The sequence below is a fragment of the Thermobia domestica genome, chromosome 11 (genome assembly GCF_964235325.1).
Source record: "Thermobia domestica chromosome 11, izTheDome1.hap1.1, whole genome shotgun sequence".
NCBI classification, from domain to species: domain Eukaryota; kingdom Metazoa; phylum Arthropoda; class Insecta; order Zygentoma; family Lepismatidae; genus Thermobia; species Thermobia domestica.
Window position 1 is genome coordinate 219,314,749 of NC_137464.1, and position 18,148 is coordinate 219,332,896.

At 35.8% G+C, this 18,148-nt stretch overlaps 1 protein-coding gene across 16 annotated transcripts in view; it reads left to right on the top strand.

The window, feature by feature from the left end:
- Positions 1-18,148, top strand: part of LOC145664751 (uncharacterized) — a 248,516-nt gene that overhangs the window by 104,532 nt on the left and 125,836 nt on the right. For 2 of the 16 annotated variants that reach the window (XM_081731656.1, XM_081731663.1), the window contains exon 8: positions 755-959. The exons of 13 other annotated variants lie outside the window; for them this stretch is intronic. In XM_081731656.1, the coding sequence (XP_081587782.1) occupies positions 755-822 (68 nt within the window). In that variant the 3' untranslated portion in view covers positions 823-959. Of the gene's footprint in view, positions 1-754; positions 2,636-18,148 lie in introns of those variants that run through there. One more of the 16 variants, XM_081731662.1, reaches the window with a different exon arrangement.

Consider the following 18,148-nt stretch of genomic DNA (forward strand, 5'->3'; position numbering starts at 1 on the left):
GTAGACTCCAGTTTTCGGGATTTTTTCTTTATTTTTAATAAAAGTTGATAATGTATTCGGCTGTATGCAATACTGTTTAGCAATGTCACTTTTCTTCAGTACACCAATTTCCAGTTCCCTTAGAACTTCTACTTTTTTCTCTAATGTTAAAGAAGTATCCGCGTCGCGCTTCGACATTCTGCATAAATGCACGCCAATTGATCACCAACGAATCTGCTTATCTTTTATCACTGCTTTTAAAAAGAAATGCACAAATGTCTCGTTTTACAAGCCATTTGCTAGTGGAGAACAGGGTTCAAGGTTGTTCTCACTTCTACAGAAGGGATGGACCTCCAGGTTATTGAGGAGAAGAGATGCATTCCGACCACCTTCTGCCAGATTCTTTGTAGCCAGAGGAAGTCTAGCGAAGATGGTATCAACAAACAAAGTTTCTCTTTCCCACGGTCGCCTCTGGATAAGATAATAGATAAAAAACAGTTGAAATTGCATTGTTCTCTTTGTAATCTGTCGAACAATGCAAATTTTTCCATTGTAAATACTTCGAATTGTCCAATTAGGAGGTTCAAAGGTTCGATTTACCCACGTTTTTTTTTTTTTTTTTTTACCATTGTTTTTAATTCACTTTTCGAGGTAAAGAAACTTTTGTTCGAATTATCCAATAGTTCAAATTACCCAAGTTCGAATTTAAAAAAGTCCGATATATTGATATTTAATTTGGTCTTTCTTCTAATATGTGCTTTGTGTTATCTTTTAGAGTTGAATGTCAAAACGAGATTGTGCCCACCGATGCTTGTAGTACGAGCGAAGATAAACGTGATTTAAACGAGAAAAATAGCGAAGAGAAGACAAAGAGTAAGAAAAGGCGATTTCAGTGTCAAATATGTTTTAAGGATTACTCCAAACGTACTACTTTGAATTGTCACTTGAAGAGACATTCAAACCCCGATCCCAGAGACTGGGGTTGCGCTGTTTGTGACCAACTATTTAAAACCATATTTGAAGTTAGAGCACATCTTAGAAATATTCATAAGATAAACAAAGATTATAGCAATTATACACTTATGAGTTGCAAGAAATGTGGTAAAATGATATTAGATTGTAACTTAGAAGCACATAAACTTATGCATAGATATGCTTGTCCTATATGTAATAAAGTATTCGATAAAGTACATTCTAAATTAAACCATGTATACAAATTTCATCGCGGCCAAACGCCTTATCCGTGCAATATATGTGGGAAACTTATCAAGAAATATATGTGGGAAACTTATCAAGAAATATATGTGGGAAACTTATCAAGAAATATATGTTATCACAGCATATTCAAACTCACAAAAGTTCAACACAATGTGAAATTTGTGGCGCAAAGCTCTCGACCCCTGACACTCTTAAATTTCATTTGACAACTCATACAGGTGAACAACCATTTGTGTGTGATGTATGTGGTCGAAGATTTGCACGTAAATACAATTTGCTTACACATATGAAGCTTCATATGGGTGAACGTAACATTGTGTGTGATTTATGTGGTAAAAGATTTTCTCAAAAGTGGAATTTACAAACACACATGAGATCATGTATGAAGAATTCTTGTGCAACTGGGACTTCTCAGTGTCCTTAATTAAGAAAAGATAAATAAATAAATAAAAAAATTGAGTTTTGTAGTCGTTTCTGTTTTATAGAGTAAAACAAGAAATGCAAAAGAAAATGTCTTTTTTTGCAGATTTTGAAATTGGTATTAAAATCATTATTGTAAGATCCAATCTTAAACTAGTTTTCAAATGTAAATTAATGCCAAAGGTAATAATCTAATTTCGTTCAATTGCAATATAAATGTAATAATAAAATGCTATGAGATTCACGCATTTCCGAATATAAATTTTTAGAAACATGCTCTAATATTTACTGAACATAGGTGTGTTCGGTATTTTATATACAAAAAGGAATCATGCCATATATGGGAATATATGATACAGTTTTCAGCAACATAATTGGCCAGAGAGAATGTACCAAACGCTTGAGAAGAGATGCAGGTATACATACATACGAGAGTTGCTGGGAAAATGCCTGCAGATTATTATTGACAGTGGCGCTAGTGTTCTATTATAAAATTCTAAAGAATATACCTTTCTGTGTTTAAATTGGCTTTGATTGTTTGTGTAATAAATGGAAATTTCTGGTGGACAGTTTCGGATAATGATTTTTCAAATCTACTTTTTAACACTGAAACAATGCATCGAATGACTGTTTGGCTTTTGGAAATGAAGCATCATCCCATTGGACTGTGTATTATTGGTTTTTCGAATTCCAGCTTCGCCGCAGTTTCCTCAGTGATGAAATTCATAAATGTCGGCCAGTTACATGGCCTTGAGTAGACTGTCTGCTTTCTTCAATTGTAGTTGCCCAGTTTGTCAATTTGCAGCAGGCGATGTTATATACTGTCTTTTGGGACTACTGCGAATGCTGTCAATACTAGACGCGCTACTTAGGAATATAGTATTATATTAATTGCTGTCTGTAATAAGTGGAAAAATGAATTATGAACACATACTTGCAAACCACATGTTTCTACGTCAACTTATCGTGATACAGACTTAAATATTTCGGCATAAAGCAGTTGTGAAAATGTTATGTCTCAAATTTTTAATTTGAGAAATAAGTCTCAAATTATATATATACAATATATATATATATATATATATATATATATATATAATATATAATATAAACTATGAGTGCGGGGAGATTTGGACGCAACCTCTTGTTTAATATTTTGTTCTTATGGGAAATCTAACCTGTAACTTAGGGTGCCGGTAACAAAGTAACTTGCGAACTATACTTCGATCCTTTTTGCTTCTAGATGCATATTAAATTGCTTTATTTTCTTTTTGTCTTTTATTTCTACAAATATTTCCATACTTGTAATATGATTAGTTAAAGGAAGAAATTATATATATATATAAATTTCAAATCTCGTACGTGATCATTAAGATCGACTTGACTCAATAAATGCGGTTCATTTGAATGCCTGCCTACATCATATGGTGGGTCTGGAGCAATACTATCCTGCTGAGCATCATTTGCACCATCAGACTCATCACTCACCATCAGATTACTGCGGGCTTCGCGCACAGGCAATTCTTTACTGTAAGGCACTGGTCTCGTGGCAGACAGTACATTTAGATATGTTACTGTGTGTTTCGATTTTGCTGTTATATCTTGAATGTTCGTCATACAAAAATAACCTGTGTTGTGATTTGTTGGTTCCCTCCATATAATTGGGACTAAACGGCATGTGACGAGACCCTTTTGCCCATACTGCGAGACGTCTGGAGCATGACAGATAATAAATATGGGGATCCAGAGTACGGTCTTGATCGCCTACTTTGCAACCGAAGTAGTACTCGTAACATTTTTGAACGAACGGTGTCAAATTACGTCTTTGCGATTTGAATGTAAAATCACCACATAGGTAACAAAAGTTATTGGGAGCATTTTCACACACACTTTTGGCATTGTCACGAGAGTAAGCAAAACTCTTCAACACAGACATAAACAGGTGTTCACTTTCACTTCCACAACTCCACTACAGGACAAACACTGATATCGTAACACAGTCTGTAACTGATACGGAACTTCTACGAACACACAGAAGAGTTTGCGTGCAGTGTTGCCAGTTCTATTTGAAAAACTCCTAGAGGGTACAAAAGTTCGAAACGGGATTTTTCGTCTGACAATTTAGCGCGTTATTACCAAGTTCCCTGTGTACGTGCATCATGCATACATGCCCTGTGCGCATGGTGCCAGTTCAAAGTTCGTTTCATTCTACAGAGAATGACGTACGAACGATGATTTTTGGATGAATAGTGCAGTATTGAGAAATGTTTCTGTCGTATTTATTCCTTATTTATATATTATATTTTATATTGTCAACGAGGATTGCGAAATATTTTTCCACTCATAACGATTCAAGTTATTGCAATGCAACTTAGTACACAAGTTATCTCTAACCTATAGTATTTTTCAAGATGCATCATATTTTGTTACCTGTAGGGGGCAGGTCTATAGGTGCAAACTTTGCCAGTAGCGACTTTATAAAGCAGATTTCCCGCATTATCCTTAATTTCCATTTTTGCACACGATACCCTTGGAAAGCTTGTTTCGTTCTGAAGACAATGAGGTACGAACCATGATACTCGGATGGATAATCCTGCAGCAGTAGCTACTTTCTTATAAATCTGCAGCGGGTTTACAGGGTTAGTTGTATTGTATATATACTGTATATCCTGGCTCTGACAAACTGTGGGTAATGGATAAATTTCGAGTACGGATTCAGCTTCAGCAAGCGTAGTTAATTTCAGCTCTGAGACAAAATCTTTGTTGACAAGTGTTATTAGTCAGAGGAAAAAATTTCGGTCGTCTCATCTCTTGAAATAATACAAAAGGAGTTATCATTTCCTTCTGGATCCACTACTGCTAATGGTGTATGAGACGTGCACCTGGAATCCGAACTTCTGCAATATGCGTTCAAATTTCAGTGCTCTCCCACCAGTAGTCGAACCGAATCCATACGCTAGCCACTAAACCAACGAGAAAGATAATTGCCAGTATTAAACTTCATAAGTATGCCACTAAGATATACTTACCTACAGCATAGACCTGAATATTTGCATTTGTGGACCTTTGTTTTCATTCCTACTTTCGTCAATAATACATAAAGGATTACCGATTCTATTTAAGTGTAAACCTGGCTATTAAAGCTTTTAAATTAATTAGTTATAAGTTTATCACAGCATCGATTAACTTATAACTAATTAATTAGTAACGTCAGTGCAAATATGTAAGTACTTGACTGTAAGGCGGGCTATACACTACGAGATCAATCCTACGAAATATCTTAGGATTTATCTTCGGAAAAATATTATGATATATCTTGTAGGAAATCCTACCCTTTTTGTGCCATACACGTGAAGAGTTTTCCTGTCTGACCAAATGACGTTTATCAATATTGGGAAATAGTTCTATTTAATAAAAGTTGAAGAATTACTATGCTAATCACACTGCGCATCCCACTGATATTAATATCAGGCGCTATATTGTTAAATTGGATACCTCTAAAAAGAGAAAATAAGAAAAAAGCATAGAAGTCAGAAGGGTGCTGTTATACTTTGGCGCACCACATTTTAGATTTACAAGTAAAATTTAATACTTTGCATGAAAAGACATATTTATAAGGAACAAATTTCTGCAAGAAACATAATTAAATACAAAGTAATACACCTGTATTTTATGTTTACAAATGTAGGGTTACTAGTGTAAAATCATTATAAATGTTTTAGCAACGGATAAAATAGGTGAGAGACAATGTTTAGCAGAAATGGTCCAGATAAATTTTCTAAGAAATGTTACAACTTCCGTAGTTTCTATTCACATTAGTTTAGTTTAGGTTGATTCAGGTTAGTTATGGTTATGTTACTTTAGATTATATTAGTATATGGGTCCAACACAATTTTCAAAAAGTGATAGAATTTTGCTTACTTCTATTAATATTAGGCTAGTTTAACTTTGGTTAGGTTGTGTTAGGTCTAAGTAAAACTTAATTGCATCTTCCATTTCTCCTGTAAATTTTGTATGTTTTACCTACTTCTGGACCCCTTCTGCGAAACATTTACCTAAGTGGGTGCATATGAAAGATGACCCGTTCTACTACAGTGAAACTTCTCAATAACGGACATCAATGGGACATGAATTTTTGTCCGTTAATGAGAGGTGTCCGTTACAGGGAGGTTACAGAAATTTAATTTCTCACAACGGCAATTTTATGCAGTAATATATAGTAAATACATTATGTATGAGCGTAAATACGTAAAATGTAATATGAAAATACTCTATTTAGTACATATTTGAATTACTGAGAGGGATGAAGGAGAAATTCATTTATGTTAAATAATATTATTGCTGGGGGATGTGTTAATATATTCGTATACTGCAAAAGATAATGCATGTATGGTAATTTTCTTAAGTACATGTTATCACTCTGTAAATAATATATATATATATATATATATATATATATATATATATATATATATATATTATTAATTCACATACCTCCTATACTAAAAGCAAAAATAGCTTAATAAGAGCATGCAATATTATTATTAAATACTAAAAATGTGGACAACAAACTCATCAACTATGATTTTCTCGGAAAAAAAAAATATGAAAATGTCGGGAAAGATGCAAGGTCCAGAGGAAAAAGGACTAAATTTTTTAGGGAAAGGAAGATCTTTCGCGTAAAATTCTTGGCCATACGACTGACCGTGCATGAGTGTTTTTGCTTGTTAAAGTTTTCCTAGGATTTCCACCAGAAAGCAGTTTATTGCTTGCAGGAAAAAAAGAATTTCGAGTTCAGCTTGAAGCAGTTCTGTTTGATGGTTCACCAGGTTTAGGCCCATGATAGATACGCTTGTGAGGAATAATATATCGCAGAACCGAGAATAATTCCTGTCCGTTATGAAGAGGTTATTAAAACGTCTGGGGGAAGGAAAGGACTGTCCGCGTCCGTATCTGAGAGTGTCCGTAAAAGGGAGGGTTTTGTTCCATAAGGGAACATATATTTTTGCCGGGACAAAAAAATCTGTCCGTTAAGGGAGGTTTCACTGTATTTTCCACCACCGATGTATTTCTGCATAGCTTACAGAAGCTATAATTTATGTTTACAAGTGGAGCGATACTACCATGATAAGTGCTATTCAAACCTATTCAAACTCGTATCATTGCCAAAATCCATTCGTTTTCAATACATTCACTGACGCGCCTGCTTCCTTCACTCGCACCCCCTGGCTGACGCTCGGGCCCTTCGCTTCGCCCTGCTCTGACTCGGTTAGATAGCATTCGTACTTTTCAGAGGCCACCTAGCACAACTTGGTTTGCGTATTTTGCACTATAGGTTTATACTATATATCCGGAGCCTGTATTTGTACGCAAATCGTAAAAGAATTGTAGTTTTTCAACAATTACTTTTGATGGTCCCCTTAAGGGATTTTATCTATGTTATGTGCGATATTTTTATGTCGGTTAACGCAAATCTTTTAGGAAACAGCGACAAATTATAATTTTTCAACAATCATTTCGAGTGGTACACCTATAGTAAACCTGCACGATCAGAAGATACGTCATCAGTTCTGTTTTCACTTGTTTTGTTTTCACTTTTTCTCAAATGATGTCGCTTAAATCTGAATCTTACGAATTTTCTTTCCGAAATAGAGCGTGCTCGAAACAAGACAAATCTAACAGGATCGTTCAGAACACAGGAAATGACATGCGGTCTGATGCCATACACGTTGAGATTTTGACTCTAGGACAATTCGTAAGAGATTTCCTAGGATCTATCTTATTGTGTATAGCTGGCCTTGGACGCAACATAGGTACTAGAATAGGGTACGGCAAGGTTATACTATTTCTCCCAACAATTGATCTGGCTTATGAACTGTGAGAGAGATCTAAACAAATGAACATCATTTTACTAATGAGATCATTGTCGTTCCAAACAATTACATTACTACAAGATACATACATCGAATATTTAAGAGAAATAAACGAGATTAAAATAAAGTAAGCATGAGGAAACGAAAGTGGTGCACAATAATTTATAGAAATTGAAAACACAACATTAGTAATGAATACATACACGTCGATTTGAAATTTTTCTTGAATGGCAATATTAAAGAAGAAATTAATGGATGTATTGAACCAGCCAGCAATAAAGTTAAAAGGAATAGCTTTATATTAGTAATTAAAATACCAACGTGTCAGTATCAGGAAACTTTACATAAATGAATTATATCTGTTCTCACGTATGGATTGAAAAACATGGCATCTTTAGACAATATAGCAAAGGAGAAATAACAAATAACTTCCTAAGATAGAAGAAGGATAATGATGAAATTAGCGCGAGTGACAGACTATAATTTAAATTAAACTGACTGTGATTCGGTCATATTGCGATTATATACAAATAATTTACAAAACTCCTCACTCCAGAAGTATCACAATATTACGAATCGTTGTGGAATTACCTTGAAATGAATTTCCCAGTAAGCGATTGTGGTGAAGAATTGGAGAGACCGTCACACAACGGTGGATTGATAAGGGTTGTTAATATGCTTTGCCATAATATATATGGCTACTAAGCAAGGACTTGCCGTTAATATAACATGTTTCACTGATGGGGACTGTAGAAACGTAAAATTAGTGATGTGGATAATAGTTTAAACAACTCATAACCATATTTAAAAAAGAATATTAAAATGAGCAATGCTCGTGTTGAACGGATTGGTATATGACCAAGGAGAATGTTGATACCACGAGAAGAATTGTAAAACCAGACCCGATGGGGGACATTGACTTCTGTCATTCCATAATTCTGTGGCGGTCGGAACATAACACGTATTCAGGTGCCCTGTTACCTGTCAGCTGGATGGTAAAGTTCTAATTTACTAATAAATGCAACGAAAGTATTTCACTGTGGAGCAAGGCCGTTTCATTCGAGCATTAGTCATAGCGTGATGAACATGATTTCAAAGTAGATTTAGGATTCCCACATTGCAAACAATTCTTACGATTTGAATGAACGATATGAAAGAATACCTAATACTGTAACAAATTGTATAGCATTTAACAACCTAAAACAACTGATAAATTTTAGTGAGAGTTTCACTGGTAAATGGTTTAGAAGTCAACTTAAAAACGGCTGCTTTAAAATCTTAAGAATTTAAGAAAATCTGTTTTTAGAGAAGGATGTTTTTATATTCGTGGGTACACTGATTATACAGAGTGGCCCAAAAGTAGGTATACAGTCCCGTACTGATCAACTCATTGCTTTTTATATCATTTCTTATTGTTATCCATCAGATAGACTTAGATTTTTTTTTATTATTTGTTCTTAATGTCTTTTTACTTATATCTTAAGCTCGGAACAGCCAAAGCGAATAAACCTATAAACTAGAGTATTATACTTCATCAATGTTGAGGTGTATACCTACTTTTTGGCCACCCTGTATTTTAATTACGTACTGTAATCTCTGGCTCTTGAAAAAAAAATGAAGAGGATGATCTCACCGTCTGTGAGGTAATTTTCTGTCAATAATGACCGGTAACACTCGTGTACTACTCAGACACCCTTTGCTACAAGGAAAGCTATCCAACTCCTCGGCGAATTTCGCATTGAAACTTGCACAAGTGGAAGGACATATTGAAAGATGGAAATATGCTTACTCTTAAGCCCGTCTCACACGGATCTGAACCAAGGCCTCAACCCAGGTTACAACTCAAACTTCTATGGAATTTCTTTTATCCTGAGGTGGTGTAGGAGTCTCAGACGATCCTTAAAACTAGTTAGGTTTTACCAACAGAGCCTCTCGTGGTCGCTGTATTAAACAGACGAAAAACACTTGAAGAATGTGTTACGCACAGGGCAATCAACTGTCGTAATTGTAAATATTATTGTTTTTCTATTTCACAATATCAATTCATCCGAAGAGGATGAAATAGCGGTAGCAGCGATATTTGCTCTGTTGTTGACACAAAATCCACCCTCCCTCCCCCCCAAAAAAAACAAGAGAGAAAGAGAGTAAAGAGGAGCTGCAGGACCAGGGAGTGAATTCTTCGTTGCAATTGTGCACAGCAAAGCATCGTTTTTCAGTGGTGAAACTACTTACAGAAGATCCTCGTTCCTTAAAAAAAAAAAAAAAAAAAAAAAAAAAGAGAATCTACAGAATGGACTATTCAGAATTCCATACGCTATTCGAATTAGTAACTCCGAAAATTCGGTAGCGAGATACGAACATGAGAAAGCCTGTATCAACTGCAAAAAGATCTGTAAATCCTTGTATCCACCAGATTGTAGAACTGAAAATCAAACGACTTGCCCAAATATGTAAATGTGGGCAGTTATCAGGCGCGGAAAGCTAAAATAGAGAAGAAACAGCAATTATCTAATATAGGTACTAAGCATGAAGGCCACACAATACTAATGACAATTAACTCTCATTGTTTGTTTCTAGTGCTGGTATACTTTTGGCGCACCACATCTGAATTTTATAAGTGTAGGATTACTAGTGTAAAATTGTTACAAGTGCTTTATGACGGATAAAATAAGATGCCTGGGGGTATGTTTAGTACAAGGGGTCCAGAAGCACGTAAAAAACAAAATTTACTGGAGAAATAAATGATGCAAGTACTTAGATGTAACATAACGTGACCAAATCTAACCTAACATAAATTAACTTAAGCTAACCTGAACTAACCTAATATTAGTAGAAATAAGCGAAATTATATTTTTTGGAAAATTATGCGGGACCCTTACACTAATATAACATAAACTAAACTAACCTTAACCTAACCTACCCTAAACTAACCGAATGTGAAGAGAAATTACCAAAATTGTAACTTTTTTTTAGAGGAAAGAGCTGGACCCCTTTTGCTAAACATAGGCCGATGATTATATAGAAACTATTTTCCACCGGCGGTGAAGTTTTGCACAAGTGTACAGAAGTTGTATTTTGTTTATAAGTGGAACGTTATAGTATGAAACCGTGACAAATGCTATTGAAACTCGTGTCATTGCCTCGCTTATGCGGATACCCACCTTCGCTGACGCACCCCGTCCCTAACACTCGGGTTCTCCAGCTTCGGTTAGATACCATTCGTACCCAGGTGTAACACACTGATTGTGGTAAGATTACACAGACATAAAGAGCATTGAAAAAGAAGCGACACGTATTATATATATATATCGGCCAACAAGCGCATGGAAAGGGTCAAATAGGGGTATAAAAATGGGGTCAAAATGCGATTATGTGGAATATAGCGAGAACGAGAAGAGATATCGGAAAAGGTTAAATGTACGAAATACTACCCATAGTCGACGCAATTCAATGAAGTAGAACGCACCCATGAGAAGAGAGCAGAACATCCGAAAATGGACCAATCACGTGTTCAACATTGTCACAATGTGTTACGGAAATGAGCGGAAAGGGTGATAAGGAAGTGGAAGAAAGAATAAACAACAACAGAAAATACGTGTTTTTGGCTTTGGGTGCATACATCACCCATATGCGAAAGAAATGCAGATTTATCTCAATACACAAAGATGGGATAAGACGCAGGAAGGATGCAAACGCCGTTCGTATAGGCAGCCAGTGAGACAGTACTGCGCAGTGGGTTGCATTTGCATATATCGGATAATGGGAACAAAAATTCATAGCACAGTAGAACGTAATAGCAGGTGGTCCACATACGTAAGATAAACAGCAATATTAATATCAGTACCACACATGAGTATCAACATTATATCACTACGAAAATACGCGTACATCATAACAGGAATAGTAACATTTTTTTGGTGTTACTACTGCCTACACACATTTTCGTTTCGAACATCCATCTCATCGTTGTTTTCATTACGCGATATATGCAACCCACTGCGCAATGCTGTCTCGCTGGCTGTCTATATGACCGGCATTTGCATCCTTCATTCGTGTTGTCCCTCTTCGGGCATTGAGATAAATCTGCGTCTCTTTCGCATACGGGCAACATATGCATCCAAAGCAAATACACGTATTTTCTGTTTTCGTTTCTTCTTTCTTCCTGCTCCTTATCACCCTTTTCGCTCATTTCCGTAACACATTGTGACAATGTTGTACACGTGATTGGTCCATTTTCGGATGTTCTGCTCTCTTCTCATGGGTGCGTTCTACCTTATTGAATTGCGTCGACTATGGGTAGTATTTCGTACATTTAAATTTTTCCAATATCTCTTTTCGTTCTCGCTGTATTCCACATAATCTCATTTTGACCCCACTTTTATGCCTCTATTTGACCCTTTCAATGCGCTTGTTGGCCGATATAAAAAAGATACGTGTCGCTTCTTTTTCGATGTTCTTTATGTCTGTGCAATCTTATCACAATCGGCGTGTTACACCTGGGTACCCTGCCTTGTAAGTTTCTCATTAATTTCAATTAAGTTGTTTTTCAAAGATCCTCTAAAATTTCAGTGACGCACTATGAGCTATATGCCATTAACTCCTGTGGTCACTCCTGCCACAAACTACATACTTAAATATTCGATAAAGCATTTCATTAGTAAGTAGTTGCCACAATACTATTATGTACGTATTTAATTCCAACGGTAACAGGTATGTTAGTAATAGTAAAATTATTATTAATGATAACGAGTAAGAAGTAGTTAATTACGAGTATGATAACTATTTGCTACAGAAAGACTTGAATACAATAAATATATGAGTAACAATAATTTACTTCAAAACAACACAAGGAAAGCAAAATTTATGACGTACATAACTAAAACACAATATTATGTTACTAGTATGAGGGCAATAGTGTGGAAATAGAGAAAAACAGACATGAGAGATCTGGGAATCACATTTGGTAGTAAGTTAAAATTTTGTCACCATAGAAATATATCATGTAAAGAGCAAGAAAGGACAATAGGCTCCATTTATTTATTTATTTATTTATTTATTTATTTATTTATTCAGAACGATAGAATATGTATTTATACAAATTACTTGTAAGAACTAATGTTATGTAATATGAAACAGTATATCTAAAACTTTGAATAATAGATTGACAGTATTCTTGGCACGGACGCGATGGTAGCGCCACAAGAGATTTTTAGGTCCAGTACCGTTTATGACTTGTGACGCGAAATGATTTTTAGGGCTTGTGCCGTTTATGACTTGTGACGCGAAATGACTTGTACGACTTGTGCCGTTTAGGTCTTATGCCTTTTAGGACTTGTGCCGTTTAGGATTTGGACGGGCCGAAGTCCTTTACTTAACGGGCCCAACAATATAGCCTATTTGTTGTCTTCTCATATTATTATTTTTACTCATCATACTTCTCATGTTAATGATGCTAATCATACTACTACTACTACTACTGCTGCTACTACTACTACTAATAATAATAATAAAAGGAATAATAATAGTCATACTACTAATAATAATAATCATAGAAATCCATTTTTGCCCTGTGGTTTCAGGGTGTCCCTTTTCTCCACCGGGTAAACGTGTTCGTTTGGAACTTACGATCGGTGTATCATATCGTGTTCCATTTGACATCGGTTCGTATCAAAGGATTAGCAGAGATCCCAATCAAAACCGATTGTTATCATCGTGAGTTTGCCATATTTGTCTTCGTGAGAAAAGAGGTTCCAGTGTTTCACAGTCTGGCATGTATGACCAGGGTACATAACTTTCCGGGGCTATGGAAGAACGCTCATTCTACTTCCGGTTCGACGACGTTGCGAATCGTAAGAGTAAGCATATTTCCATCTTTCAATATGTCCTTGCGCTTGTGCAAGTTTCAATACGATACTCGTCGAGATGTTGGATAGCTTTCCTTGTAAGATGAATACTTTCAACATGGGAGGAAAATATATATCTTGTATAAAAGAGACATACTTTATATAGAGTACTACATGGGAAGTCTTTGAAAAAGCGGATTTTGTGTATGCCTAAAGTAAGGAAGGATATAGGTAAAAGTAATAATAATAGTCTGATTGAATTGTCTTAGCAACAAATACAGTTCATTTATTTGGTTTTGTTTGTGAGGTAATGAAAATTCAGAATTTTTAAAACTATATTGTTATATGATTATGTACAAATAAACTCCTACATTGTACATAATTTTTCTTCACTTCATTACACGTACCGAATGTAAAAAGGAAGCGTAATAGGACAAACAGAAAATGGCTGTACCTTATATTTGTTCCCGAAATTAAGAAGTACCGTTGCATATTATATTCCCTTTTATATAGATGAACGAGGACAGATGGATGACGTAATTGAGGTGAGTCGTAAAGAACGTAACTTAACAGATTGATGTAAAACGAATCGTGTGAGTTACAAGAAACGTTATTGTGATTGGCTGTCATAGCATGAGATCTATGGACGGGATTCTATCAGTGTTCAATATCTGACAGTGTATTAGAGGTTTGCGCACAGTTTCTCGTGTGGTTGGAATTACGTGCAGGCGTAGTGAAACTGATGTTTCGTATGTTTATACAGAATATTCACCTTAGAAGAACGTGTAATAATCAGAAGCGGTTACAAGCAGCGTGTTGGGCACACCGTGCAGATGCTGCATGTCTGGGCTATGGTATTCAGCGTTCTCTATATATTATGGCGTAGTTAGACCATGATTGGTGCTGAAACTCAATTACCAGTCAATCGTCCCACACGAACTTGGTAGGAATTACGTTTAAACTCCTAGTAGGCTATGCTAAGGCATAAAGCAAGTAGATCGTATTGGTTATCTTAGTGTTGTGGGAAACCTTACTATCTTGCTAGAAAAGGTCTCACTCAAACTGCCCAGATAAGTTCAGAGGACTAGTTTGACTTAGATAAAAGTGTATAACAGTAGCCATATTCCCTTAGCGGAGAACAGAGGCGCATGGGTGTATAGTTTATAGCTTTTGACTCTAGAATGGTACCGTAAGACGATTTACTTTGCACCGCGGGGGGTAACTGCACAAAATATCAAGGGTTGCACAGTCCTCTGTCGGTAAAACCATAAACTGTAAAGAGAAAGTTTCAACTGCTACCGTAAGATAGAACATCTAACTCTATTTTTGGCCATTACGTTGGCGCTCAACATCAATTTTAGTTACCCGAAGTGTTTGTTGTTGTAGAAGTGTGGAAAACTGCCGCTGTAAAGGCTGAGAAAATTTGAAAGGTATCACCTACAAGAATTTCCGTCCAAGGTAAGTCAGTTTCGTAGAATACTACTGTGATGGGACTTTGAAGCAATAGTTGAAATTGAAGTGTGAAATGTTTTAAAATCATAGAAAAAATAAAACTGGGAGAAGGTGGTTTCAGCCTTTAATCGGGGTTACCGGTCCAAATTAACCCCTTAGATACAAAATTATTACTACTGGTACCGGTACCTCCTGCCTTCAGATTTTACGTAAATTTTCTCTTTAGGTAGATGCCGAAATGGATTTCTCGTTGGAAAATAAACTACGAACTGCCGGATTCAGAAAAATAATTTGAGAGGAGCTTCCTCAGAAAGGTTACGCATAGGAATGAGTAACATTGGATTTTTTTTTTTTTTTTTTTTTTTTTAAAGAAATGCTGCAATTTGGGTGAGTTTCAGCCTAAAAGCCCCAAACCCTGTAAATCCTTCACTTATTAAGATGGGGATGATATTCCTGGACATAAAGAACAACCAAGGCAAATCAGTTGAGGGAGATTTTTTCTGTTCCTGACTTGGCATTTTTATGGGACATGTGCTAAACGATCAGAATGTTGTTCCTGTGCATATACCAGAAAATACATAATTTTCTTTACGAATATCGTTATTTCATACTAAGTACCGATACCAGTACCATCATTCTAAGATCATAGTTTGTAGTTTTGCATGCAGTTTTTTGTAGAAAGTAAAATGTATAAATACTGCAGGAAAAACATTGCACAGAAACATTATGTTCGTATGTTGAACGCACTTTCTTGTATGTGGTGCAAAGTATCCTCACCTATGGGGTTACTTTGCACCAAAGTTTATATTTCAATAACCATGGTCATACTGAATGTGTGCTAATGCATTTGCATGAGTTTTCCTTATATATCTAGCTATTATATGTTTAAAATACAGTATTCTAAAACATTACGTTTGTAAGTTACATGTGATTTTCTTCAAAATTCCTTATATCTTATGGTACGTTTTAATTCTTTTATCTCGCAAAGTACACCCTCGATTTCCTCACTTACTTGTACCACACATTTGTCAGTATGCAACACAACAGAGACGACTCTCATGACTGAATAGCACGGCTCTCCATTTGTGTCACGACGATAATTTTTCCTTAGACCACAACAAATTTTCAGGTAGTTTGAGTATGCGTCAGTGACAATCGTGCGAGATAAACGCAAAATCTTGGGACGTTGGGCAATGATTGTTTAACGCTCATGCACGCACATTAGTGCCTCGGTGTTACTGAATCCACTGACTGTTCCACGCTGTCACGTGAGGTGTCCCAAATTTTCTTCTGTCCAGGTGAAATTGGCTTGTTGAAACGTCTGTCTTCCATCGTTCACATTTCCAATAGACAAATAACATCACCAAACATGCGATCAGCAATTCTGCAGGACCCACCACCCGGCCAGTTGCATTCTGTCTACGGGATCAGTTCGGAAGTCACTTAATTGCATGAAAAACTCCATTAATATGACGCGGACTGTGGTCTAGATACACTACAACAGATTCGTATACCCAAGTAATTTATGTTGTCCGACAAACTTCCAGATATTATCATCATGGTCTTTAGAGATACTTGTATGTGCCTACTTTCTACGGTGAGCGCATTGCATTGGTTTGGACTGTGCCATAAACTGTAGGTTTACTTCTTATATAGCCTTTATGTGAAAGGAATGCTGAACTTCAGTTGAACCAACAAACCTTCTAAGGTACCCGTGTGTTTGAATCTCAGATGACATTTCCTATAAAGACAGTTTTTTGAAGGGAATTTTGTTCAAATCAAATGATATGTACTTGTTATTCTTAAATTGGTTTGCAATATTGTAACTAACTATAGATATACTAAGAATGTATTTATGGTATTTTTTGTAACATTAAATTATTATTATTATTGGATTGAATGTAAGAACGAAACATAGCTCCACTGGTGCTTGCAGTGCAAGCGTAGATAAACGTGGTTTGAAGGAGAAAAGTAGGGAAGACGAACTATAAAATAATAAATGGCGATTTTAGTGTAAAATGTGTTTTAAAGATTACTCGAAACTCTCTAATTTGAATCATCATTTGAAGAGACATTCAAACCCCGATGCCAGAGACTGGGATTGCGTAGTTTGTCACCAACTATTTAAAAGCAGAAATTTAATCAGTGTACACCATTAGAACGTTCATAAGATAAACAAAGGTTATATGAATTAGGTAATTGAGAGTTGCAGTATTTGCGGCAAGCAGCTACTAAGTCCTAAGTTAAAAACGCATACGCATTGGATATGCTTGCCCTGTATGCAACGAAAAATTGAAAAAAAGACGGTCTAAATTTAACCATATGCGAAGGTTTCATCAGAATCAAATACTTTGTCCTTGTAATATATATGGTAAACGGTTGGGGGTCGTTTCGTTCAAAGGACATTTCGTCCAAAAGACAATTGGTCCAAAGGACATTTCGTCCAGAAGACAATTGGTCCAAAGGACATTTCGTCCAAAAAATAATTTGTCCAAAGGACATTTCGTCCAAAGATATTTGGTCCAAGAGACATTTCGTCCAAAAGACATTTGGTCCAAATGGCATTTCGTCCAAAAGACAATTGGCCCAAAGGACATTTCGTCCAAAAGACAGTTGGTCCAAGAAACATTTCGTCCAGGAATGTTTAGTTCAAAGCATATTTCGTCCAAATGACATTTGGTCCGGTAACGCTTGGGGCTCCGGGCTTTGTTTCTATTAGAAGAATAAAAAAGTGATGCCTATAACATTGAGTCAGTAGCTTCTCATTTCTAAACGAAATTTGAAATAGAGATTTATTCCGCAATTTTCATTTCGATAGAAGATATATATGCCGAGATATTCAGAAAAACGTAAACGCCTGAAAACAAAAATGGCAACCTTTGCTAGCTTTCATTAATAATTTTACAAAAATACAGTTGTAGCTTCGCAGAAATACAGTTGTAGCTTCGTTAGTTAAGGAATTCACATCGTCCCGAAACGATAAACAACCCTTTGAAGAGCAAACTCCCTCTTCATTTGAGGACAACATTACCTCCGCATGGTCATGTCAATCTTTTATTTGGTTTGAGACTTTGCAATTGATATATTAAATGTACTGTATTGTACCGAGAAAATTAATATGAAAGTTAAAGTATATACTGTATTTGCATGAGGAGTAACACTGGAATAAAAATACAAGAAAAGTGAACAATTCTGGTATGTCACATAACTCACTAATTATGTAGAAACATCAGCCGAAGTTACACACTATCAATAGTCTACGAATAGAAACCAGACTTGTGGTTAATCTGAAAAGATACCTATATTGTACACGAAATGTTCCAACTTTAATCTTACCTAGTCTAGCCATAAATTCTGTCACAC